Raw genomic sequence first — 27,853 nt, 5'->3', positions numbered from 1 at the left:
AAAGAGCATTACCAAACACTGAGAAGTATAATTATGAAAGAGGATATAAACTGGGTTTCTAAATGATAGGCATCAACTGCATTAAGCCAACATTAAGCTTGAAGAGATAAAAGGAACCCATAAAATGCAGGAGTTACTTTGATAACTGCAGCAGCAGCTCTTCTCCCCTGAATTCAGTATTTTGTTAGGGGTGCTGAGGCCCTGGCCCAGCTGCCCAGGGCAGTGCTGGGGTCACTGCCCCTGGAAGCATTTGTAAAACAAGTGCCTGTGACCCTTGAGGAGCCAGTTTAGTGATGAACACCATGCTGGTGCTGGGCTGATGGTTGGACTCCATGATCTGAAAGGTCCTTTCCAAAAACTGCCCACCCCTGCACCAGAGACCAGCACACGACTGAACTGTCCCATCCCGGCAGTGAAAACACTCTGGGTCCAACCAAACCCCAAAGCAAACCCCAGACCCCCACAATGTTCTCAGCTGTCAGCCCTCTCCTCATGCCCTGTCCTGCATCAGCCCCTCACCCTGAGCACTGTCTGCCCTTCCAGGGATGCCATTAGACACCGTTTTGTGCCCAGAGAGCACATTTTATCTAAATCCCACAGAACAGCACTAATGCCATCAGGGTGCTGATTGCTGGGGGGTTACATAACAGCCAAAGAGCCGGGGGGCACAGAGGGCACAGGCAGGTCTGGGGCACTGCACAGCCCCAGGCAGGATTGGGTTTTGGTTTAAATAGGCACAGCTCATATTTTATGCCAGTTTAATTTGCTTCGCAGCAGCTCTTCTAGCCTCACGGAATTTCACATTAAGCTTCTTACAGTGGATTTAATGGTAATCTCTGGGAAGTCCATGGACATGAGATGGACAATCAATCTCTCACACTTTTGCATTTCTCAAGAAACCCTCGAGGAAGCCACACAGCACCAGCAGAGACACCAGAGGCTGAAAAGGGCACGGGCAATTCATCTCAGCCCTGGAGATGCAGAGCATCAAAACAAGTAACCAAACACAAGTTGAGACTACTCAGAACAACTGTGAATGGTGTCTCATCAAAGGAAATCCCTAACTCTGGGAAGCAGCTTGTGCTTGTAAAGTCACTAAATAATATACAAACAAAAAAGGGGTGAAGCTTAAGAACAAAACTATTCACTACCCAGAATGGAGAATCAACCCCAAGCACAACCAAAACCTATCAGCATGTTTCAGCTCGTTGTAAGTCTGGGAACTGTCAGGCTGTGTCTTCTTTTTCTTTCAAAAAAACCCAAAACAAATGCAAAAACTTGGCAGCAGCAGCTCCCAGAAGTCACATCTGAGTAAGATGAATTTCACAGTATCTGCTCTTTCAGCCTCCCCTATTGACACCATGGGCTCAGGGCTTCCAGGATGACCAATAACTCATCTTATTTTTACATTACAAGTCAAAGGTTTCTGCTCTTCACCTTCTCAAGCAAATCCTTGACAATCCTTAGTTATTCTTGCCATGGGAGAACCCAGAGTTCCTTCCCAGACTGAGGCCCCCTCCTCTTTTGCTCTTAGAGATCAGAAAGGAACCAGAAGCATCCAAACAAAAGCTTGGCACTACAGCATAATCCGAAAAGAGTCTGAATGATCCTTAATGACAAGCTTTGTTCTGTCACCGAGGCTTCACAGAGCACTGTGCAGTGCAGAAATGTCCTGCCAGGCCAGTGCCTGTTTTACAGGGCTGTGCTGCCCTGTTGGACACCATGAATAATTCATGTTTTCCACCCCTGCCCAAGGACCCCTCCTTCTGCCAGCTCAGCAAAGTTCCACTTATTATCTTCAAGCAATTAGCCCAGGTTTCATCCTTTCTTCAGAAACAACTCCACCAGAGCTGTGCATTGTGAGAGCCCTGGTGCCAGAGCAGCACAGCGGCCAGAGGAGTGTAAGTTTTCCATTAGGACTATGGAATTAGTCCTTTGTCAACACTGAAAAGCACAATCGGTTAAGCACAGCCATGGCCAAGTGCCAAAGCACGTTGTCACATCAATGGGGCGAACAAGGAGCACAGATTTATTAAGCAAACACAGTTAAGTTTGCACATCCTAATCCTCTTTCTTCCTCGAGGATCCCTCAGCAGGGAGGGCACAGCAGTTGATTATGACACCACAGAGCATGTGGAAAAAGCAGGAGGAGGGAAGAATCGGAGGAGGAGAGTTTCCGCTGTCCCTGCCAGAGCTCACAGGTGTGTGGTGCCACCGTGCCAGATCGGGGGTGGCTGTCAGGACAAGCAGCACCCTCCCCTGTGTGACCATGACAGGAGCACAGGCACCAGCCCCAGGGTCTGTGCCCATGTCCCCAGAGGAAGCCCAGGGGCTCCCCAGGCCAGGGGAGCTCTGCTCAGGAGGGCAATCCCCCCTCGCTGCAGCTCTGCAGTGCCAGGGCAGGGGCTGATCCTTCACAGCCTCCCAGCTGGCACACAGCAGCCTGAGCATCCCAGGAGCCGTGCCTCGGCATGCAGAGGTGGAGAACAGTAAACCACAAACTCCCTCTCTGCCAGAATCTCACATCTGCCCTCCAAAAAAATCAATAAGTACGTAAATAAGGATCATACTCTGGTGAACCCGACCTTGTTCTCAGCCTGCCTGTGTTGTATGATACAACAGATACAATTCCCGTAACATACTGAGCTAGGGCAGACCCCCTCATTAACCACACCGCCCTTTATACGTCACATCTCCCACTTAACTTCACCAGTTTAACAAAAAATAGGAAAAAAACCCCACTGCCCAAAGGCCCTTCCTCAAGCTTGCTGCTGTGCCCACACAGAGACGTGCAGAGGATGAACTGTCCCAGGCTCAGTGCAAAGTCCCTTCTGATGTCTGCACATTGATCAGTGAACGTGTGACAGCCCCTGCCCAGCAGCACGGCCTGGGGAGGGGAGCAGTGACAGGGCACAGGAACGGCTGGAACAGGGACCCAGTCCCCAGGGCCTGGAGCCAGCCTGGAGGGAGCACTGCTTCACCCCAGGCTACCACACAAAGCCACATCTGGAGCTCGGCTAGAGACTAGGAAGAGGGGAAAAAAGCAGAATAGAATGGAAGGTGAAGTTAATTAACCTTTAAAAGTAATGAATGGAGACTGCAGTGCAACAGATGATATGAACTAATTTATTCACCCTCCTCAGAAATAGTCATTTTGCTAAAGAAACATGTTTATCTATTCTATTTTAAATTACCTCGGTGCAAGTCAGCGACAGTGAGTCATCTGTGGGCAAACAATGAATTGACAGTCTCAAACACCAAAGTGATTTTATTACTGAAAATGATGCTGTTCGGTGCATCTGAGTTTCAGGCTGATCAATGTTTCTGTTGGTAACGTGGGAACACCTCTGAGCCTGCTCTCTGCCGCGCTGCTATCGATAACCTGCCCCAGCCCAGGCTCAGCTCCCTGCCCTCCAGCCAGCTTTGCTGGCACTGCCAGGGAAAAGCCAGCCTGGGCTCCCCACAGCTCCCACTTCAGTCATGCAGGGAGACACAGCAGCACGTGCTCCCTGGGGCATCAGCTGCTGAAGGGAAGAGGAAAAACCAGCACACACATCCCTTGCAGCAAGCTCAGTGCTGGACAGAGCTGGGACGGTTCCTGTCAGCACGCTCTGCTCACCAGCCCCTGCTGTCCCCAAGCTGCTGTGTGTCACCACGGTGCCAGCACTGACCCAGTGTGCCACTGGGGCAGCTCAGCTTCCTGAAAAGCACTGAAGAAGTTACCTCAGTAATTCTAATCTATGCCCCAGAGTTTTGGAAAGACAACAGTTCTTCAGCAAACAGCAACATTTCCCCTAACACCGTAACAGTGTTCTGTAGATTTACTGAAAAAAGAGTAGACTTCATTCATAAGCACCAAAACCACGAACACTAAGTAGTTAGCAAGCACATAACCTGGTTACTACCTGGCCAGCCACATCCTCTGCAGAACTGATCAGATACTGCTCCTGGAGCCACCAGCATCCAGCTCCAGCACCCTCTGAACCCTCAGCAGGGCCATGGCAGGGACACTTTGTGATGCCCCACCGTGACACTCAGGTCAGGCAGCACTCAGGGCAACACTGGGCAACCTCCTCAGGGCACACCAAACCACCCCGAGGCTCCCCACCTGCCAGAGCTGCCATGTGTGTGCCAACTTCTTGTGAGTGCATTTAATGCTGACACCGATTGAAGGGGTTATTGCAGTGAAACCTGTGGAAGACAGTTCTTCCCAGGAGATCGATGCCTTCCATATCCACTCAGACCAGTTTGCTGTTCCAGGCTAATTCCACCAGTATTCCAGAGCCTACACTCAGTGCCTGGACAGGTCCTTGGACAGCTGCAGACACAGCAGTCCCAAAGCAGCACTAATAAGGACATTAAACAGGGCACTGCCATAGTCCCTGCTACAGAGGGGAGCCCAGCCATGATCCCACCTCTGAGCAGCCAAACCTCAGCACCAGGGACACCCAGGGACACTGCAGGACACCCCGGGACATTAGGGACATCCTGGGATACTGCAGGACACTCTGGGACAGCAGGGACACCCAGAATCACTGTAGGACACCCAGGAACACTGCAGGACACTCTGGGACACTGCAGGACACCCCAGGACAGCAGGGACACCCACTCACTGCCCTACAGCCCTCGCTGGCCTCCCCACACAGGGATGGCATTGGCACAACCAAGGATGAGCATCTGGAATTTGGCCTTGCTGTCACATCTGGGTAAAAAAAGGACTGCAGAATGACCTCGAGCAGAACTCCACCCTCAGCCGAGCTCTCCAGAGTGGAATGTGTTTATCCACACATACACTGCCATGAGATTCAGAACTTGAAGCTGCTGCTTTCCTTGCAGGCCTGTTCCCAGCCCCTCCAGGAGAGCTGGCTGCTGTGAATTATTCAGTTCATATCCATTACCTGCTGCACCTGGGAAGGCAGATGGAGTAACACCTGCCCTCCTTTAGCCACGGCCACCAAAGCTCCACGGAGAGCTCTGGGTACCCAACATCTGTGAGAGGAACAGCAGCATTTGCAGCCCCAGCACAGGCAGCCCTCCCCACAGAGCACCCACAAACAACTCACTTTTGCCTAAAATAGGATCTGGTTTTTTATACAATAGCTGTGTCTATTCCCAGAGACTTCCACTAGATAAAAGATATCCACTAAAATCAACCACAACAGATACAAAGAAAAAAAAGCGTATCAACCTCCAACACTGCCCTGAAATTTTCTAACATCTTATAATGGGCAAGATGATATTTCAAAGTATGATCCATTACTTTTGGTGGCTTTATTTTAGTCTGTTTGATTTCAAACTACAGATAATCTCATCACAAAAATTTCTTCTGAGCTACACAATTCTGGCAAGAAAGCTCTAATGCTAAATGTATTTTCTAAGTGTTTTCTTTAAAAGAATATAATCCAACATCCTTAAGGATGAGCAGAATACAAAAATTAACTTTAATCTACCATAATTTCTCCTTCTCTCTACAGCATTTTCTCTCTAGCCACTTAGAGGCTTAAACTAATTGCCACTTTCCATTCAGCACTGACTTAAATGGAACAAAATTAGACATTATAAACAACAAGATGCTGAAGAAAGTTATTCAAGATGTCTTCCTTTTTTTGTAGCATCTCCTGCAATTCTTGGAAAGACATCTTTTATCCAGTGCTTTCATTCAAATTTTACATACCACTTGCAAATGTGTTATACTATTTATAAGTGCTACTAGAAAAGAAACAACAAACTCTTCTCCACTGAACGCCACAGCAAAATTCCCAACAGATGAGAAGGTCAAGAATGTTTTTATTCAAGGCAAACACATTTGTAGTAATCTAGGCTAACACAGAAGTGCAGTTTGTCCTCATCAAAAGAGCAGTATCTTAAATACAAGCTACATGTTCTCATGGAGAAATCGACTTGACTTTCAAGTCAATACAAACCCACCAGGTTTTCTTGTTAAACATTCAGGAATAAATACTCAGTTACTGTACCAACAGTGTCCACATAAACACTGCAATTTACCAGTCCCAAGGATTAAGTTACTTGATTTTTCTATAAGCATTTCCAGACACATTACTAGCTCGTCCTATGGCAATTCCAAACTCAAACATCCTTACCTTTTTCTGGACTTAAATTTTTATATACTTCAAGGTCTGCCATTAAATTTGTAAGTCACGCATTATTGGCAAGCAGAACGGAAATTCTCCCTTCAGGAAAGACGCGGTTTGATCTTCACGCCTTCAGAGCCAACACATTTGGAAAGCAATCCTTGGAAGTACGGCCGAGCACCGCTGCTCAGGATGAGCGAGGAAACCTCGGTGATCCATAGCACAGAGAGGAGAGCAGGTAACTTGGCTCAGAGCCGAGGAGCGCAGGCTGCGAGGGAGCCGGCAGCATCTGCCCGTGCTGCAGCTGCGAGCTGATCCTGCACACAGCGCTGCTCCCGTGTCCCCGCACACAGAGCTCCGGGAACCGCACACAGAGCTCCGGGCACCGCACACAGAGCTCCGGACACCGCACACAGAGCTCCGGGAACCGCACACAGAGCTCCGGACACCGCACACAGAGCTCCGGACACCGCACACAGAGCTCCGGGCACCGCACACAGAGCTCCGGACACCGCACACAGGGCTCCGGGCACCGCACACAGAGCTCCGGGCACCGCACACAGAGCTCCGGGCACCGCACACAGAGCTCCGGGCACCGCACACAGAGCTCCGGGCACCGCACACAGAGCTCCGGGAACCGCACACAGAGCTCCGGGCACCGCACACAGAGCTCCGGGCACCCCACACAGCGCTGCGAGCTCCGCAGGAGCTCCGGGCACCGCAGGCGCCCCGGGCTCCGAGCGTGCCCGGTCCCGGGGAGCGCTGCTCGGTCCCGGGGATCGCTGCTCGGTCCCGGGGAGCGCTGCTCGGTCCCGGGGATCGCTGCTCGGTCCCGGGGAGCGCTGCTCGGTCCCGGGGAGCGCTGCTCGGTCCCGGGGAGCGCTGCTCGGTCCCGGGGAGCGCTGCTCGGTCCCGGGGATCGCTGCTCGGTCCCGGGGAGCTCGGGGAAGTCCCGCGGGGCGGGCAGGGATTACCAGAGTCCGGCTGAGGAGTGACGCAGGCTGAATGCGGGAGGGGAAATGCAGCCCCGCTCCAGAGTAACCCCCGGCACCTGCAGCCAGGGGTTCTGCGAGCGGCAGCAGCCTTTGCCCTGGCTCTGGGCCCCTCCTCCGGCCGTGTCCCACTGTCCCTGAGCGCAGGGAACAGCCACCCGGCAGGCTCAGGCCAGCTGCGCTCGCCCGGGCTGTGCATCCCTGAGCGATGCAGTGCCCGAGGAGCAGGAGCCCCCCGGGAGATGCTGAGCACCAACTCTCCCAGCAGCTACAGAAATCCCCGTGCCCCTGGCAAAACCCTGGGCTGGTTATAGGCGTCCCTGAAATCAGGGGCTTTACAGGAAAAACAATGGACAGAAGCATTCACACTTGCATAAACTGCACTTCCTTACAACGGAGCCCAGGGGCTCACAGGGCTGGAAAGCACAAGAATTAAGTAAGCTCCACATAAATGCCTCGCATCTTTCATTTACTGCATTTTCTAATTCTGTCTTCAGCTGGCTCTTTCACTGTGACATTTACATCAGCACACCAAAGGAATTCCCAGCTGTATTCCCAAACATTGTGACAGCAATAAAGAGACAGAATTTGTCTAGCACAGGCCAGGAAAAAGTTACAAGAGCAACAACCTGACAGAGGAGGAAAACAAATAAAAAAGCCGCTCAATAAAACCCACCCCTCATAGTCCCACATGCCTGCAGAACTTCAGTTGGTGGGAGACAAGATCCAAGTGGAGCAGACATGTTCTACTTGCTGAGAAACCATTTCTTAGCTGCTGCTAGCACAGAGAGCCTTCCCACAGCCCCCAGGACAGAGCCCAGCACTCTGCACGGTATCCATGGACTGTGTCCAGCACCCTGGAACGTGAAACAAGAGCCCAGAGCCACTGCAGGATCTCTTGGCTGCTCTGAGCTGTGGCTCCAATGGCACTGCCAGGCTGGGATGGCAGGAGGTGGCACAAGTCCCACTCTGAGTGTCACCCATTGCCAGGCAGAGCGAGGGAAGCGTTACCCAGCTCTGGTTCCCAGCTCAGCTCACCACCTTCCTGGCTGAAATCACCACTCTGAAGCCTCTGGACAGTTCATGTACAGTGAAATTAGGTGCTATAGCTGCAATTCAGCAACAAAAAAGAAACTGTCACTGCTGTACAGTTTAATTATTGATATATCAGATTGCACTTGATAATGTGTTAAATGCAAATTACACTCCTACTGTTCTGTTAGTTATAAGATGAGCTATACACAAGCACCTTCAACACCACAGCTGCTCTGTAAGAAACCTTACACAATCACCAATACATTCTTCATTGTTTTGTCTCCAAAATAGACTTCCTTTTAAAACCAGGCATGCTTAAATGCTACATGTCTTTAGAAATCCAAGCATGTTATATAGGTTAGAAAAACATTTCAGCAAACAAATGAAGATGTTATATAATTCAGTTGACATATGCCAAATGGTAAAAGATGATCTGTAGGTTTATTCAACTTCCAAAATTAAACAAAAAAAGAAAAAAGAGAAATCAATCCCCATGACAACTCCTCAGTGTCAAGCCAGGTTCTGCATTTAATCCCTGTCAGTTTGCCTGGCTTTTCCCTCGCTCCTAGGGGTCACAGGCTCCTGCTGGGAATGCTCTGCAGAGCCACAGCACACACAGTTCTAACACTCCCAGAGGTGATGGTGACAAACAAGCTTTCTGAACAAAAAACTCATTTTCCTTTATCAGTAATTGATTGACATCAATGATCACCATAAGACAAGATCTTCTCAGCCATCACTGCTGTCCCATGGGTATTGCACAGTCCCGAGCTAAGGTCTGGCAGGAAAAGTAACAGCCTCACCTCCACGCTTGTTTTTCCCACCTAGGTTTTCTGCCCACACCTCACGAGGCTCAGATTACCAGAGAGAGACACAGCCCTGCAAGTTCTACTGCAAAATATCCATTTTCCAATAAATGAGAATATGATTTAACTAACAGTTTGGAAATTACAGCATCAGAGGAAGGTTCATTTTCTAGCTCATTGGGTTTTCCTTTATCACTGTCAAAATAGCTGGAAACCAGTACAAAGCCTAATTCTACTAAAGAGCAAGAAAAGCTGATTAGAGAACTAGCACCTCTTACAGGGAATAGGTAATGAAATAAGGAGATAACAACATCTTCATAATCATCTTCCAAGTGTAATCTTAGATCTGAACTGTGAGACAATCTCCTTGTGAAAAGTCAGCCAGCTGTGAATAAAACTCTGTATCAGCTGCATGGAAAACTTGTCATTTTTATCAGATTCAAGATTTATCGACTCATTTATCGTTAATGAAGGCATGGTTCTATGGAAAGCTGAGAAAGACACAAAAATGGAAGGGGAAAAATACCTGGCATTAGAACATAACTACCTGAAATACTGTCTGGAGACAGATCCCCCATGAGGCTTCTCCTTTCAATGAAGGATGGATCCAGAGACAGACAAAGTAGAGTTTCCTCAGGCATTTTAGGCCTTTTTTAAATCTAAGTGGACCTTAATACATTAATTCCTTAATGCTCTTCTTGCAAACACGTTTTCATTTACATCTGTTTGTTTTGAGGAATGAATTGTGGATATTTCACATAAATCAGAATATGAACCCAAACACAAATTCCTGCACTCCTAAGTTGTGCTTTCCCAGCATCATTATGAAACTCCAGCTGAAGCGACTCTGGAGATAAAAGGCTGAATCCTGCAGCCCACATCTGGCATCTGTAGCTGTGCCCCCAGCCTTGCACGAGGCTTCAGCAGAACTAATTATACAGCACTGCCCATCAGCAAACATCAGGCCTGAAGGATTTGTGCAATCTGGCAAAGCTCTAGGACTGCTCCCCCAAAACTCTTGTGCTCCAATAACCAAAATAGTCCATTTGACTGCACAGAAAAGGAGAACAGAAGGCATTTTATGTTCTCATTGGGCACAGAAGTCCAAGGTCACTGAAACAAGGAGAGGTTCTCTGTGGTTTCCTCATCAGGATGTGCCCAACATAAGGACCTGTGTCACCTGTTGGGCTCAGACCCACTCACTCCTTCCAAGCAATTCCCTTTCCAAGGTGAAACAACAGCACAACACAACCTGCTCCATCCCTGACAGCCGGAATTCCTGCCTCCCTCCAACCACAGGGTTCACACCAACCACCACCAGTTTGGGGGTTAATTCCCACAGACAGTCACAAGCATAAATGAATTCCAAAAATCTTACGGGAAAATATAAAACTACCAGATGCAATGATAAAAACTGCAGTTATCTAGATGCAGTTTTGCAGAGGTACTTGCCTTGCTGACTGGGAGGCACTGGGAGCCACAGGATGGGCTGCTCTGTACAATTTGGGGTTTTTTCTCTTTATCCTTCCAGGAAGTATAGACCATCTAGTAGCTAAGTTAAATGGATGTTTGCTCTGACAGCACAGCCATTCCTACGTTGTTGCTGCCAGCAAACAAACAAAACATGATGCATATTTACAGCTTAAAACCCCTGGAAAAAAAACCAAACAAAAAACAAACAAAAAAAAACCCTCCTTCCAAGCCTAAAGGGATACTGTACTTTGTATTTTGGAACTGCTTGCAAGAGGACAGAAAGGAAAGTGGGTTCATCAAATCCTCAAGGCTATTCCAAACATTCTAATTGCTTGTCTTCTCTGTTCTGCAGAAACTGTTAAAACAGCTCACCCCCAGCCCCTGTGTCTGGTCTGTTATTCTCTGAGTGCACACACTGCTCTATCTCACTGCTGCTGCTGCTGAAGAAAACTGACGGTTTTGCTTCTGGGCAGATAAAACTCCCCAGAGTACAAGGCACAGCAGCAACCTCCACTTCTGTAACCAAAAATTTCAGACATAAACAGATAAGAATTTTAATATCCTGCAAATGCAGCCATTAGCAGCTTTTCCTAATAAAATTATAAAATGACGAGAGTGCCTTAGGCAATGTGGATGCACACAGTACTTCATTACACACACAAATCTCAGTCATTATTTAAAGGAAACCCATCAGAGCCCCATGGAAAGCCCCACAGTTGTGTATCAATACTTCATCTTGTCTAACAACACGCAAGTGTCTCAAAGCACCATTAAAACCCAGCAGAGAGCAGCCTGATCCACGCACAGCAGCATTCTCCTGAATGCAGTGGGAGCACTGCTGTTTGTAGCTGAAGTTCACTGGACACAGGAATTGAATTGGGACCACAGATAGTTTTCCAGCCTTATTTCCCACTAGTCAATAAATTGGGGGAATATTATCACATTTACAACTTCAGAGCAAGAGCACAAATACAATGCTCTAACAATTTTTCCAAAACTTGTTAGTCTCCCACTCTAGGTACTTTAGTTTCTCCCAAGCCTGTTTCATATACTCGTGGACAATTTTCAACTTGTGCCAATTTCCCCCCCATCAGTTCAATTAAGCCTTTTCCTCCCTGAGCTTTCCCTTTACAATGGACTCAGGGCCCCTGTCAATCTTTGATTTCCCAAGCTGAACAACCCTGACTCATCTCCACTTCTGTACCCTTCAGTCTGTTCCTGAGCTCCCCCTGCTCAGACACTGATGCCCAGAACTGCATTAGGCTGGGCCTTGTGGCACCAACACCTTCATCCTACTCCTGAACACTCCAAATTCTGTCCCCCTGCTGCAGGGCACTGCACTGCAACAGGGCTGCAGCCTCAGCTCGCTGTTTCTGCTGCAGGCTGAGCCTTTTTTCCTTTTGGTTTCTTTGGGGAGGTTTGGGTTTGTTTGGGGTTTTGTTGGTGGTTTTTGGTCAGCTTTTGGTTTTTTTGGTTTTTTTACACAAAACAATCAAACTACTCCCAATAGACACAGAGCTTCAGCATTTTTATTAGTGCAGTCCATGAGTTCTTGCATTTGAACTCCTCAGCAGGTCAACAAATGGAACCCCATCTGCTGAGGTGCTTAGAGCAATGCAGGTGCCACAGGGTGTGAAGGACACACCAGAGATGAGCAGAGCTGGGCAGCAAAATTCCTCTTGTGCCCCTCTGCAGACACTTCCAGTCCTTCTAAAGGATACTCCTATTCCTTCTAAGAGCACCAGCTGGCCCTGTGGGATATTTTTACCTGGCTGCACCCTAGGTGCAGCAGTTGAGCTCCAGACAATCACTCCAGACAGCCCTGATGCCACTGAACTGTGCACTTGGATGATGTGAGCAGCCTGAATTACCAGCACAGCCCTGGAGGAAGCCAGCTCCTGTGGAGCACCAGAACACCATGCTAATTCCTGGGACATGCACACATCCTTACACCATGTGTGGCACTGTCACCTCTGCCACTGTCCAGGGCAGGGTTCAGCCCCTCCATACACTCAGAGGGAAAGGAACTGGCTCTGCAGTTGCTTAAGGAGACAAATGGGAAGCCCTGATGGATTCTGTCAGGGAAAAATAGTTCATCTTATCTGGTCATCAATCAAAGATAAATAAATTAGGCCAGGAAATCTTTCTGATCTAGGATTCCTGCTAATTATGCCTTGGGCTGTGGATGATTATCACTTTGCAGACTCATCCCTCAATAGCTGTTCATGGATTACTGGACTCTGTGCTGATGGATCATTATCCAGCCTCTGCACCATTAGCAGGATAAAGACATGGTGCTGCTGTGTGCTGAAACACCACCTCAGGTCACAGAGCATGGGCCAGACTCTTCTTTCACTGTCTGGAATAGCAGAGCTGCAAATACACATCCCTGTAGCTGTTGCAGTCACACACTGGTGCAGGAGAGCAGGGAGCTGCCTGGGGAGAACAGGGATTAACAGGCATCTCCCAAAACACTGCCACAGTGCCCAGGGACACCTGGGTGAACACATCCCTTCCACAAGGGAAGAGGAGCTCTGCAGGAACATGATCCCACCGAATCAGTGGGACCACACGAGGGGCCTGATAAATCCCAGGAATGAATCCATTTCATTGGAGAAGCAGAATGGTTCTGCCTGGAGATGACAGCACTTTCCCTCTAACACAAGTCCCGAGTGCAGCACACATGAATTAATGTGACAACACCACTGTCAGACTTACTTACAGAAAGTTATTAACATTCTTCTGGTGTCCCAAATAGAACCAGAAGTGCTCGTGGGCAAGGAAAAAAAACAGTACAGGGAAAAATGGGGCTCTCTCTGAACTGGCTTTTATTAGGAAGATTCACAGACTGACAAATGATTAATTCTCCCACTAAGCCATTAACTTCATCAATGGTGACATAACCACAGTGACAAAAATGCAGATAGAGTTTGGTTGGGCTGCAAACCTCTCCAGTCCTGACAAACACACTGAAAATGTGTGTATGTTCTCTAGGGAAAAAAATTACCTTTGCTTTGAATGAGACAAGTATTTCTATCTTTAATTCATAGCCATTCTGTGCTGCTATTATTAGTAGTGCCATAATTCTGCCCTAAAGTGATGGTTTCTAATTACTGACCTCAAAGGGAATAAAGAATACAAGATCTCAGAACTCAGGGCCTCTCAGCTCTGCCTGCCCCGGGGTCAGCCCCCACTGCCTGCCCGGGGCTGCCGCGGGTCCAGTACTGGGGGATCAGTCGGACCCGGCTGTGTCCAGCACCGGCAGCACCGGGGGGATCGGTGGGACCCAGGACCAGGGGAGATCCGTGGGACTGAGGGGGGAATCGGTGGTACCGGGGGGGATTGGTCAGAGCCGGTACCGGGGGGGATTGGTCACAGCTGGTACCGGGGGGGAATCGGTGGTACCGGGGGGGATTGGTCAGCGCCGCTACTGGTGAGTATTGGCCGGTACCGGGGGGAGGATCAGTGGTACCGAGGAGGATCAGTTGGAGCCGGTACTGGGATGAGGATGGGTCAGCGCCAGTACAGATGCGGATCAGTTGGAGCCGGTACCGGGGGGGGATCGCTCGGAGCCAGTACCGGGGGGGGGATCGCTCGGGGCCGGTACCGGGGGGGGATCGCTCGGAGCCGGTACCGGGGGGATCGCTCAGAGCCGGTACCGGGGGGGGATCGCTCGGAGCCGGAGCCGGTACCGGGGGGATCGCTCGGAGCCGGTACCGGGGGGATCGCTCGGAGCCGGTACCGGGGGGGGATCGCTCGGAGCCGGTACCGGGGGGATCGCTCGGAGCCGGTACCGGGGGGATCGCTCGGAGCCGGTACCGGGAGGGGATCGCTCGGAGCCGGTACCGGGGGCATCACTCGGAGCCGGTACCGGGAGGGGATCGCTCGGGGCCGGGACCGGGGGGGGATCGCTCGGAGCCGGTACCGGGGGGGGATCGCTCGGAGCCGGTACCGGGGGGGGATCGCGCGGAGCCGGGACTAGGGGGGGCGCGCGGAGCCGGTACCGGGGGGGGGATCGCTCGGAGCCGGTACCGGGAGGGGATCACTCGGAGCCGGTACCGGGGGAGGCGGTCCCGGAGCGCCCCCTGGCGGCCCCGCCGTGCCCTCCCCGCGCTCCCGGGGTCCCGAGCGCCCCCCGAGCCACGGCGGCTCCAGAGCGGCCACCGGCAGCAGCAACACCGAGCCAGAGCTGCAGAACAGCTGCGGGACTCACCGTGGAACGCGCCGTTATCCGCTAGGAAGTGCCGGCAGTACTGCAGGCAGCTCTTCTTGTCCAGACTCCAGTAACTCATCGTCAGGCAGCTTCCCGCTCACCATCAAAGCCTCTGCAAGGGAAACGGGAATGGGTAACTGCGACTTTCATTTACAAAAAATGCCCCCAGCTACTGCAAGCACCGTAGATATTTGAGGCCTTTATGCAAAACGCTCCACTGGTTTCACACAAAGATGACAGCAAATGTAGTTCTTCGCTCTCCAAACGTGCCCATCCCCACGGACACCCGGGCAAAGGGCACGGACACTTGGCCTGGACGGAGCCAGGGCTGTGCCACACCGGTGCCACCAGCCAGCAGCTCCCAGGGTGCTGCAGAGACCAATGGCACCTCTGTCCCCTCTGCCACCCTCACCCCCCCAGCCACCGCAGGCCACTGTGGGCCTGCAGAGACAATCAATTTAATCCATTCACTGATGCTGTCCCATATTTAACAGGCTGCAGACAGATCTGACAACACCACAAAACGATAAATCCTCCCCAAGTGAAGGTTATAGTAATTAAAAAGGTGACTCAAAGGTAATCACCCCCTGATTTTGAGACCAGAGCAGAGTTATGAGGACACGGGGCCCCTGTGCCCTTGGCAGACACTGCCCTGTGGCCCTCGGGATGGATTTGCCCATGGATGGGCACTTTGAGCCTCAGGAGGAACAGCTACATCAGCCCCCCAAAATGAACACTGATGGTTACAGGCAGACACACAGCATTTTGTACTCCTTTGAAGCTATGGAATTCTTAATCTCCTGTGCTGACATCAAATCCTTTCACTGGATCCTCCTTCTCCCTTTGCTATTTTATGAAGTTCAGGGTCTGGTTTCAGCAATCCAGACACCCCTTCCTGTTACAAGCCCACTTTGGTCTCCCATTTTATCTCCCTCCCACCTTCACTCTGGTCACCCCAGCTGCTTGCTCGCCCACACTTGGCACGAACAGCTCCAACTGTCTTTATCCAAGCAATTCTAGCAGGATGTAAGGACACTGCCACCCAAATCTCCTCCTAGAACTGCTGCCAGGGGGCCTTAGTAACAAACCCACCCCCGAACGAAGCACCACAGCACATGAAGTGCTTGGCCTGCAGCTCTGCGGAGGGACACAGATCCATTTCATTCAAAACAAAAAGGACAACAAATCATCTGAAACCCCAGCCAATGGGACTCCTCTGATCCTTAATGACCGATTTAGCTGCAATCATTTCCTGGGGTGCAGCCACCGCGCTCAGCTAACAAGGGAACAGAAGAACCTGGAGAACTTCTCCCCTTTCCCCATGCAGCCAGAAACTCGTGCCTCAGTGTCAATGTTTCTGTTGACTTGGAAGCGTTAGAGACCCCCAGGCCAGTGCCAGGGTGACACCCACGATGCTCCTGCCCCGAGGCTGTGGCTGCACAGTGGGATTTGCCTCTCTCTGGGGGGAGCAGGGATGTCTGGATGCTCTGCTGCAGGTGGGAGCCACAAACACCCGTTTGTGGTTTGCTCCATCTTAAAACGTGCCCAGGCTGCCCTGGGGGGTGTGTTTAGGGTATGGCCTGTGTGCTGTTTACACTAAAGGCATGTTTTACCAAGCTCTGGAACCCAAGCAGCAATACCCACTACCTTTGCCAGGCCTCATCTTCTACATTTCCTGCCCTTTTGGCCAGCCACGAGCTTTCCTTATAGCCTGCTCTAAGGCCACTCTTCCAGCCTTAATTAGTAAGACACAAGCTGTTAGTTACTTTTAAAGCAAAGGAACAACACCACAGTCCAGCCCACTGCCAGGCTTTTTGCTTCAGGCTACAGAAGTACGAGAGGTATGGTGTTTTAATTAAGGAAACCGTATCAAATATTCGGCACTAAGAATTTGCACACAATAAAAGCAGATCTTATCTCCAGCCCAGCTCCCACACAGAACCCGTATCACAGAGGAGATTTACAGGGAAATGTGGCTGTCAATACATCCCTGCAGTGCCTCTGAAAGAACTCCTGAGCCCCCTCCCCTCCCTCTCCCGGCCACGGCTGATACAATCCTCCTTTGTTCTTGCACAAAGGCTTCTCCCACACCACGGTGGCCCCTTGGAACAAAGGTTCTCCCGGGCACATCAGGGATGAGGGCAGACTCCCGAAGGGGTTGCATCAGCTGACACAAACATCCTACAAGAAAACCTTCCCAAGAAACACCAGCAGTTGTTTGGATAGTCCTCGAAGTTATTTGAGTGCAAAAAAAAAAGCAAACAGAATCCCAACCAACACCACGCTTGGGCCAAATACCATCGTCTCAAGGGAACACACACTTAGGAACTTAATTGTACACAATTTTGCATCATTTCAATACAGGAGAAAAAGAACATTCTGTCAATGCCACCGACTAAAATGTAGGCTGTACCTGTATCACTTATTTTATACACATAAACTATTAGAGTAAAAGGTGCCCATGTGCATATAATTAACTTTAATTAGGACTGTAACAACAAAACTATTTCGGCAAAAAAGTTACCAAAATCCTGATAAGATATAAATCCAAGTTCAAAACCAGCTTGATAAAGCAGCCAAGTTAGAAAGAGTTAAACTAAGAGTTAAACTCCTCACTTTTCCACTCTGCACGTTTCTCAGCTTGGGGTATCATTTTCACAATAAGCAAAATTCCTGCAGGCTCAGCCCTGAGCCTGCCACATTCATTGCAAAAGGTAAAACAATCGGTGCTTCACTACCTGAGAGCAGAGATGCTACTGCAGCGTGTCAGGAATCCACCTACTTTGGATCTGGAGAAAGTCTTTTAATCTGGAAGTTGAGCAAGGGGTCCAATATGTGCTGTGCAGAAACACAGCACCTTGAGAGAACTATTTTAGTTAATTAATTTCTATTAAACCTGTCAGCTGCCTTATTTCAGTGCTTTGAGCACTGTGTTCCACGAGAGACACTTTTCCCAAGAGCTTTGATTAGTTGTACAGAGCTGTACTTTACAAGAGAGTTATTAATGGAAGGAAACTGATACTGCTCAAGTTATTAATGGAAGTAAACTGGTATTGCTTATTATTAATAGAAGCAAGCTGATATTGCTCAAAGTTTGATGCAAGGAATAACTGACATATTCACGTGTGCATGCATGAATAAACAGCGCAGATACAGACAGATGAGATGAACAAATATGATTCTCTTTGTTATCAGAAAGTGGGTGAACTCCCCACAAGGAAGGTTTCATTCTACACATGCTCAATGAAGTTATGTGATTCTGGGAGCTGTGGGAATGGTGTGGAAGGTGTGTGAATGCAGCAGAGGACACACATGCCCTGCCTGGGCTGGGAGAGATGCTTCTCACAGCAAGAGGCTCAGCACCAAGAACAACATCTGACCCCACGTGTCTCACCCTATTCTGCAGTTTCCCCTCTCACACAGAAAAACCCCATGTGCTGTGCTGGGAAGCCAGGAATTCCCTCATTCCAGGGAATCACAGCGCTGTTACCAGCAGCTGCAGGCTGAGCCACGCTCAGTGAAACGTTCTCAGCTCAGGCTGCTGGAAAGGCTCAGCACAGAAATGTTCTGCAGCAGCACAATCCAAATGTTTATCTGCAGCAGTTAACCTGGACTCTGAGCAGGTCCCCAGCGTGGAGAGGGAATAAGCACACGGCCAGGAAAGGGTCTGAGCCTGGGCACAGAGCAGCACACTGCGTCCATCCAGGGGCTGAGAGTGCTGAGCGTGCCCCCTCTCACCTGCTGGTGCCTGGAGCACCTGCACAGGTAACAGCACTGACTCCATCAGGCACCAGGGATCCTTCCCAAAGGCAGACACCGGCGCTTCCCTCGGACAAAACCACAGCTCCAGGACCAGGGATCGTTCCTGATGGCAGGGCAGGTCTGCAGGACACCAGCACTTCCCTCAGACAAAACCACAGCTCCACTTTCAGCAGTTTCAGAGCCCGTATCTACCCAGTGAACACACGTGGGAAGTGTGATTTACTAAAAACTGATTCCTTTCCTTAGCCCCAAATGGTGTATAAAGTTCATGTTCCTGGTAACTGAAGAAAAGGCCAGAAAACACTGAATATTGAGCAGGCTACTGATTTTAGAAGCTTGTGCCCATCAATGACACATTTTAGCATGAAATATAGTTCAGAGATACTGGGCTCTACAAGTGACATAAAGGAAAAGTATAACAAAATAATAATATTAATTTTTAAAAGGGTAAGAAATGAGAAGAGCAATCCAGAGTCACACAGAGGCCACCCCAAGTGTGGGGTGGAAATAATGCTGTGATGGAAATTATGCTGTATTGGCCCCAGCTATGGCCAGAGCCCTCTGATGAGCTTTAGAGATCTCAGTATGGGAGGGAGGACAGACCATCTGGCTGGCACTAAGCAGCAGGAATAGAGCCCAGAGAGAAAGGCTGGGCTTTAGTGTGGCAGCTGGGATTGTGGTGGGGGCACGCAGCATCTCTGATGACACCATCTCGTGTGGGCAGCTCCCTCCCAGTCTCTGCAAACAGAAAATAAACACCAAAGGACAAATACTACTTTGAACTTTCCCTGGAGAACCCTGAAGTGGTATTGAAAACCTAAGCAATTCAGCTTCACAACAAGCCTTCAATGTTATTAAAAGGGAGGAAGTGAGGTGCTTTATCTTCAGTTTGAGAGTAAGCAAGAAATTCACTTCTCAGGAGCTGAGCAGGGGCTGCCCAGAGGGGATCGCTGGGTTTTCTCCACAGTTTCTTAGCTCGATAAAGAAATGTTCCACATCAAGCTCTACATCATTTCCCAAGCTGCCATCAGCACCCAGCAGCTCGGCAAACACACTGCAGAGCACAGAGACACTTCTCCAGGACATGCCCTTTGGTACACTGATATTCGAAACAACAGGTACTGACCAGGGGGAGAGAAGTCATTTGCATTTCTGTTCACACCACAACAAGCAACCAGCAAACTTTATGCCCTCACCAACTTCCCTTCCCTGGACCATATTAAATTATGCTGCAGGTTCTCTCCTAGTTAATCTGTAACCATCAACAGGAACTTCCCAGTCTGTGTTTTTACTTTCTAACCAAAGTGACAACTCCGGTGGAACAACCCTCAAGCACCGGTTCAGCACAACATGGGCTGGATTTTTTGAAAACAGTATCCACAAACCAAAGAAGTTTTTGGATGAAAAGCTTAGCCGTAGTTAGACCTAAAAAAAACAAATCTGAAGAGATTATAAAACCCTAATATGACAATATTCCATGGGGCATTCACCCATCTGCAGTCTTGGGCTTCTTATTCCACTAAGCCACTAACAGTCACCCAAATATTGCTAAGCATTTAAGCTGGCCTAAATTCATGCAGATTTAGATTTAATTGTCACACAAGCCAGGCTCTAAGGGTTCCACACATCATCTGTGCGAATCTCCACTTTAATCAGCATCAAATATCAACATTCACTCAAAATAACTTGCATAAACATTGCTAAAGGGAGCCAGGCAGAATAGGCAAGGCACACAAGATGGAAGTTCCATATTGCTGACACAAAAAGATATTTTTTCCAACAAATTGATATAATTTTCATACTTACAAAACAAAGTTTTACCTACCTGTGGTATTACCATGTCATTAATGTATGGCTACTTTCCAGAGTTAAAGCATCTTGTATAAAACAAAAAGCTTAAAAAATACCCTCAAAATTATACTCCCTTTTGAACAGCAAATATTTAACCATAAATATTACCAGCATGGAAAAACATCAACAAAGCTTGGCAATAGAAAACAAAACAATCCAGTATGGGATATTTTTCTTATTTCTCTAGGAACTTGTCTGGAGGAATAAAAGTGGAGATTTTTGCTTGGTTTATTTTTCTGACAGAGGAGTTCCCTAATCAAACATGATATGAGGCCAGAACAGCTGTGCTGGCACCACGCTGGCAGCAAAGGTGCCAGAAGGGGCAAGCCAGAACTGGAGCAAAGAAACACATCCTGTGGATTTCCCTGGGAGCTACTGGAAACTCAGAATTCAGAGATCTCTGATCAAAGGGGAAAGGTCACAACAGAGTTTGGGATGCAGATACTGCGCTTGCACGCTCTTAGATAGATGAGACTTTTTGAAAATGCAGATTTTTAAAGAATTTTATTTGGTTAAATCTGGTCTTTTGGCCATTCCCCCAGTAGGGCACTAAACACATCTTGCATCGCTCACCAGGTGAAGGCAGGGGCTCAGCCCAACCCTGACTGCATCCAGTTTTGCTGGAGGACAAATTCCCAGGATTTGCTCTTCAGGAGCAAGAGGAACAGGCACACACACTGCACAGCACACAAGGGCATGGCACACGAGCTCCCTGGCACCCACCCCTCCCAGGCAGGACACGGGGCTGAGCTCCCTGGGCAAAGGACACCTCTACCTGTGCCAGCCCAGCCAGCCCACAGCACCCCTGCTCCTCCCGGGGCTGCCCATTCCCATGCAGCTTTTGTTCACAGTCATTTCTCCTCTCCTTCTGGAAGCCATGAAAAGCATGTGTCAGCACAACTTGCTGCTGAGGAAGGCATTAGAAAGGATTTGAACTGACTCCCCATGGCAACGGACCCTGAAAGGGAATTAGCATTTGCTCCCCATTCCTCGAGAAGCCTACATGGAATTTGTTTTTCTCCTCTTTAAGGAATTATTTGCAGGAGGGCAGCGTGCTGCTGCCTCTGAGGTTCAGCAGGCACAGCTTCAGCTGGCACCTGCCTTGCACACCCTGTTCAGGGTAACACTCATCCCACCAGACATGGGATGGGTAAATATGAGTGAGGGTCCATCCATGCTTTCCTTACACAGATCTCCAGCACTCTGCACACCTTTCTGCTGCCTCTGCCAGCTCTCTGTACACCCATTCACCAATCCAAGTCAGGTCTGGGTTTGCTGCACAGAGGGTTTCAAACTGCAAATGAATGCAGGAGTCTTTCTGTAAATGAAAATCTAAATTGTACAGAGACAACTCACAATGTGGAGATAAAAACAGGACACCTGGAAAGGACTTGTGCCAATGCAGCCATGTCCTAGGCATGGGCATGGATGAGCTGCACCCTGTACACTTGGCCACTTATCAATGTGAGTGTGGTTCCACCAAGGAGTGGGCATTTCACACCATAAGATCCTCTGTGCTGGACACCAATTAACACCCTTGGTAATTGCTAACATTCTTCCTTTTTTTTTCACCTGTGGGTGGAACAACAGCCAAGCAAAGAAGGAGAAGCTGGCTGAGGCTCAGCACTGCCTGGTGTGACCCACCCCATCCCAGCTGGCACATCTCAGCCACACGCTGGATCACACTCAGCGCGCGAAGGAACAGGAACTCCGTGTCAGTTCCAATAAATCACATCTGTAACAGAGCACACACCACTCTGCACCACAGCCTGTCTCCACTTGAAGTTTTTTGAGTTACTTCAGCCTGAAGAGACTCACATGGGCAGCTCATGCCAAGACCTGTAACACACACAGCCAAACACCCTTGGAGTGGTTTTACATCCTTCAGTGGTTGACTGAGGCTCCAGCAGGGCACGTGGCATCCTCAGCACTCCGGGCCTGGCTTTTCTAGCCCTGCAACAGGAGTCTGCTCCCAACTCTGCTCACCTCTCCCTGCCCCTCCTCTGCACTTCCACTGCCCCTGGGGAACCTTTGTGAGCGCCCATCTGCAGTGTCGGATACTTCCTCACACTGTGGATCCCCCAGCCTGCCTTCCCATCCCTCAGATCTGTGGTCCACATCCCTCTCGGCCACTCAGGTACACCCAGACAGTCCTTCTGTAGTGTCAGGTGAGCAGCAAAAGGCTCCAAAGTCAGGAGAGCAGAGGGCGAGCTCAGATCTCTGGAGTAACAACAGTGCCCTCCGTGACCGTGGAGACTGGAACAAGAAAGCCACCTTTGTTACAGAAAACAGTTCCAGTGTCCTAAAATAAACAAGAAAGGAGGAAAACAAACCCAAAGGAGTACACAAGAACACACAGCTCCCTCCTGGCCGTTAGATCAGGCTGGCACCAGCTGGCCCCGTGAGGCTCCACCAGAAGCACCTTCTGCTTGTGGGCTGGGCAGCAAAGGCAGATTTGTCCCGGGCACAGCCCAGCCCCACAGGCTCAAACCAAGGGACCCACTGCCCAGGAGCCAGGCTTTGCTGGCCAGTGCCTCTTACACCCTCCCAAGGACAACAGCCAGCACTGCTCAGAGCATCCATCCCACCGTGCCACGAGGAAAATGCCACAGAACTGCTTGTACAGCACCCTCACTTCAACACCCCGAGTACCCCTGAAGCACTCATGGAAGGGGTTTCTGTAAGGAGCTCCCAGGCAATGAGGAATGAAGGTCTCACCTCCTCTGAAGGCACAGGCAGAAAATGCTGTCCTACTGCAGACAGTACAGCAGGTCTCCAGCAAACCTGGAAACAGATATTTGCTTTCCTAATTTGGAGAGTTTGGTTTTGTTTTATTAACATTCAGGCTTGTATAAACTTATTAAAAAGCCCAGAGCAAACAAACAAACAAACAAATCTCCACACCAGTACACTACCCCACGTGGCTGTGCCCTGGCTGTGCCATCAACGTTATCAATTTAAATTGGATCTTGGGTGACACCTTAGAGAAAACTCAGCTTATTCAGATTTCATTAAAGGAAAACTGTTCCATTTATAGAAAGATTACTTTGTAGAGCCAACAGAAACACACAGCTTAAAGCTATTCCCAGAAATAAGGGGAAGCCAAGTCTTGAACAGAGGACTAATTTTCATTCTGTATTTTGATGCTCATGAAACTGTTTTACTGCCACGAGTATTTCTTGACAGTGTTTTACATTACAGATCAGCTCATGCAAAATTGGGAGCTGTTAATAGCAAGTGGCCTCTCCTTTGCTTTTTATGGAGTGAAAATTTTATTCTCCTTCTCAAATACTGGTGATTTTGATCAAAGTCATGGCAGGACACCCGCCTCAACGGCTGAAAGGACAGCAGCATTAAATCAATTCCCTAGGCAACCTCCCAAGCCGAGCCACTATTGTTAAAATAATGAGTTGTGCACCACTTGATCCCAACCCACCAGCTGATCCCCATTTTTATAGACAATAGGTAGCACAGAACCACAAAGCACCCGTGAACGGATCATTTCTCACGAATTGCGCATCTTCGGTTGATAAAACTTAACATTTCTTTCTGTAACAGCCTACAGGCATTTTTAAATGTAGGAAAAGAGCATCCTTCAGAAGTTAAAAACAGATTTTATTACAGTATCACTCTCAAACTTATTCCAGGGAGCTGATGCTTAAAGACCCAGGAAGAGTTTTTAATAGCGTGCATGCACTCTGCTGCCTCTCACCTCCCAAAAAGCCTGGATTTTCTTTCCATATCCCACATTAACTTTAACTCAGGTGCCTCACTGCAGGGTTGAAGCCTGCCTCTCTTTTCAGTACTGTTACCTGCAGTTATTCTTTCACATTTCAGAACAAACACCTTAACTTTTCTTTCATTTCCTAAGTTTTGCAACATGTGGGCCAGGAGTCCCAAGGACAAGTAAAGCAGGAGGGCCCCCTGAAAACAGGCAAACATTGTGTTTTATAACTCGGGAGTTAAAGCACACTTTAAACAAAGAGCCTATGAGTGGACCATCAGATAAGGCTTATATCTTTCTCCCTGGAATTTAATAACACTTCTTCTAAAACACTTTTCGGCCAGCTGGAGTTGAAGATCCCAGAACTGCACAGCTTAATTACAATAAAATATGCATGGAGTTTAATTCCTACCTCATCATACTTCTTTTTTTTAAAAAAAAAAAAAAAATTGTTTATGGAGTAGGCAATTAGAAATAAGGTATTTTTAGGGAAGACTCAATCCAGCAGGAGGTTTGACTTTTCTCAGCACCGTCCCGGTTGGGGACAGGCGCGCTCCCACCCCGCGGCACTGCTGGCCGCTCCTCAGGGGGGTCGGGATTTTCCACTCAGCCTCACTGAACACAGGCTGGGCTCGGGCTGGGCTCGCTCCGGTTTCAGTGCCCGCGGCCCAGGGGCCGCCCCGGCACACGGGGCAGAGCGGCTGGAGCTCATCCCGGCGGTGCTCCCTGCGTGCGGCAGCGGCTGCGAGCGGCGCCCGGGAGAGCCCCGGAGCGGCTCCTCCGCACAGCGAGCGCTCGGGGCACGCGGAGCCGTGTGAAACAGCCTGAAAAGAAGGTACACCTCGCAAACCTCAGCTCTGGGCCGCGAACACCGGGAGAAACCAGCATCAACCGCATGGGAAAGCCCAGCGGAGGCTCGCAGGGACACGGTCCCGTCCCGCTTCGGGAGCGCCCGCGGGGCCGCACGCGGGGACGGGGCTCGGGGATCCCGTCCGCCCTCACTCACCGCGGCCGCCGGCTGGGCTCGGTTCGGTCCGGTGCTGTCCCTCGCGGCCGCACGCACGGCCCGGTGCCCGGTGCGGGCACTCAACCTGCTCCGTTCAAACCCCAGCGCTGCCGCCCGCCCCGCCCGGCCCGGCCCGGCGCGGCCCGCCCCCGCCGCGGGCCCTGCCGAAACCCGGAGCGGCCTCGGCGGAGCGGAGCGGCCCGTCCTGTCCCGACCGCCCGCGAGCGGCTGCGGCCGCCCGAGCCCAGATCCAGCCCCGGTGTTGCCGCGGCCCCGCGCCCGTTCAACCTGCTCCATTGCTCCATTGTGTGCACACTGCGAGCGGCGGGGCAGCGCCGCCAGCTCCCCTCAGCATCCCCGGGACTGAGCCCCCGGCCCCGCTCCCCTCAGCATCCCCGGGACTGAGCCCCCGGCCCCGCTCCCCTCAGCATCCCCGGGACTGAGCCCTCCCGGCTCCGCTCCCTCAGCACTGCCCGGACTGAGCCCCCGGCCCCGCTCCCTCAGCATCCCCCGGACTGGGCCCCCGGCCCCGCTCCCCTCAGCATCCCCGGGACTGGGCCCCCCGCCCCCCTCCCCTCAGCCTCCCCGGGACTGAGCCCCCGGCCCCGCTCCCCTCAGCATCCCCGGGACTGAGCCCCCGGCCCCGCTCCCCTCAGCATCCCCGGGACTGAGCCCTCCCGGCTCCGCTCTCCTCAGCATCCCCGGGACTGAACTCACGGCCCCGCTCCCTCAGCGCTGCCCGGACTGAGCCCCCGGCCCCGCTCCCCTCAGCATCCCCCGGACTGAGCCCTCCCGGCTCCGCTCCCCTCAGCATCCCCCGGACTGAGCCCTCCCGGCTCCGCTCCCCTCAGCATCCCCCGGACTGAGCCCTCCCGGCCCCGCTCCCCTCAGCATCCCCCGGACTGAACTCCCGGCTCCGCTCCCCTCAGCATCCCCCGGACTGAGCCCTCCCGGCTCCGCTCCCCTCAGCATCCCCCGGACTGAGCCCTCCCGGCCCCGCTCCCTCAGCGCTGCCCGGACTGAGCCCCCGGCCCCGCTCCCCTCAGCATCCCCCGGACTGAGCCCTCCCGGCCCCGCTCCCCTCAGCATCCCCCGGACTGAGCCCTCCCGGCCCCGCTCCCTCAGCGCTGCCCGGCCCGACCTCTGCCCGCCCGGCCGGAGGCTCCTCCCGGCGGGACTCACCGAGCTCCCCGGGCCGAGCCGAGGGGAGTGGTGCCGGTGGGAACAGACTGAGAAGCGGCCCCTCGGGCGGCCCCTCGCCCGGCGGGTGCCATGGAGACCCCCGGCCCTCCCATCCCACCCCTGCCATGGCACGGACACCTTCCCTTGTCCCAGGCTGCTCCAAGCCCCGTCCAACCTGGCTTCGGACAATCCCAGGGATGGGGCAGTCGCAGCTTCTCTGGGCAACCCGCGCCAGGGCTTCACCACCCTCTGAGTAAAACAATTCTTTCTTAAATCAAATTTATACGGACGTCCCTTGGGTTAAAGCCATTCCCCGTTCTCCTATCACAATAGCCCTGCTCAGAAGTTTGTTCGCAAAGGATGCAAAGAGCAGCCCAGTGCCTACGCTGCCGCTGGGCTCCGAGGGGCCGGGGATGTTTATTGCCGTTTGCCTGACATGCCACACCAGCAATAAAATGTCTGTGCAGTGTCGGAGGTATTTTTCTTGGGCCATTTGGAGGCCGGGGCTCTCCTTTCACTCCCTGTGGTCTTTTGAAGATGTTGGATCGCTCACGGCACGGTCAGAGCTGCAGGGGCAAAGGCACAAGTGCTGAACAGTTTAATTCTTGTGCTTATTGCCAGTCACAGAACTGCCTCCTCTGCTGGAAATCCTCTGCTGGGCACTGCTGCGGGTGAAGGGAGGGATGGAGCTCCTGAGAGGCAGCCAGGGGGGTTTTATGAAATGGAGAAAATGCTGCTTCTCCCCCAGCCAGCCCGGCCGGGTGCTGCAGAGATATTTGTCTCTGCTCCTATTACTGCTTTTCCAATAGCCAGGCCTCCCACGGAGACAGGATCTGCAACCTCTCAAGCCCTGCACAGATGGAAAGCACAGCTTTGAACTGAATTGGGCTCTTTCCCAGGGGGGAGGGTGTGCTGGTGGGTTGGTTTTTTTAAAAAGATAAGCCCTGCGTGATAAGGAAAACAGCATTAACAAACAATTACAGGACCTGACCCTCAAGAAATCATTTGTCACTGCAACCCCAAATCCATGTGAGGGAACAACACGCTTCACATTCGCCCACACCTCACCTCTGCTTGCTAGAAATGTAGCATGTGGCTTCCTGAGACTTTTCTCTCAGCTTTACAGTGGATTTTTGTGATAAATCCTCCTGTGACTCATCTACAGAACAGAAGTGTGAAGTCCAGAATTATATTTAATTATTACAGAAAATAAATCATAAGGGTACAATTATGCCCAGCTTGGAAAAGCTCCTCCCACTTCCCAGATGTACAAACAGGAGCACCTATAAACCCCCACGAGAAGTGGATTATTGCTGAGCCTGGATGACTTTGAGGTTAAAACTCAGCTTTGAGTTTTGCTCTGGAGGGTGCCACAGCCAATCCCAAATTCCTGACTGGCTGATGAGTTTCATGTCCAAGAACCACGGTGGTGGCTGGCTCAGCCCTTCACTGTCTTGTGCATAAACCCAGAACCTCACTTTTCTTATTTTCCATTTCCAAACAGGCACAGACACCTGGTTTGCTGCCCCAGAGCTGCCTCCCCTGTCCCCCAGGCTGGGTTCCAACACACTGCAGGTATTTCATGGTTCGCTGCTCCCTAGCAGCAGCCTCACCCTGGGAGGACCAGGAACAAAAGGAGTAAAGAACCACTAACATCTATTCTTACCCAAGGAAACTGGGATTTTTAAGGATCTCAAGAGTCACAACTTTGTCCTGG

General features: G+C 50.9%; 1 protein-coding gene across 6 annotated transcripts in view; it reads right to left on the bottom strand.

Moving 5' to 3' along the window:
- The window catches only part of PLCH1 (phospholipase C eta 1), a 55,948-nt gene extending 30,884 nt beyond the window's left edge, over positions 1-25,064 (bottom strand). For 4 of the 6 annotated variants that reach the window (XM_088061186.1, XM_088061191.1, XM_088061188.1 and 1 more), the window contains exons 1-2: positions 24,955-25,064; positions 14,612-14,723 (exon numbers count right to left, since the gene is read on the bottom strand). In XM_088061186.1, the coding sequence (XP_087917312.1) occupies positions 14,612-14,690 (79 nt within the window). In that variant the 5' untranslated portion in view covers positions 14,691-14,723; positions 24,955-25,064. Of the gene's footprint in view, positions 1-6,101; positions 6,449-14,611; positions 14,724-22,942; positions 22,978-24,954 lie in introns of those variants that run through there. The other 2 variants (XM_088061187.1, XM_088061190.1) reach the window with 2 other exon arrangements.
- Between the last annotated feature and the right edge of the window lie 2,789 nt (positions 25,065-27,853).

This window comes from Pseudopodoces humilis, chromosome 11, assembly GCF_049639895.1.
Source record: "Pseudopodoces humilis isolate 2021_Gansu_Grassland_sample_001 chromosome 11, ASM4963989v1, whole genome shotgun sequence".
NCBI lineage: Eukaryota > Metazoa > Chordata > Aves > Passeriformes > Paridae > Pseudopodoces > Pseudopodoces humilis.
Note: the sequence above shows the minus strand (reverse complement) of the source record. Positions and strands in the feature narration are given on the sequence as shown.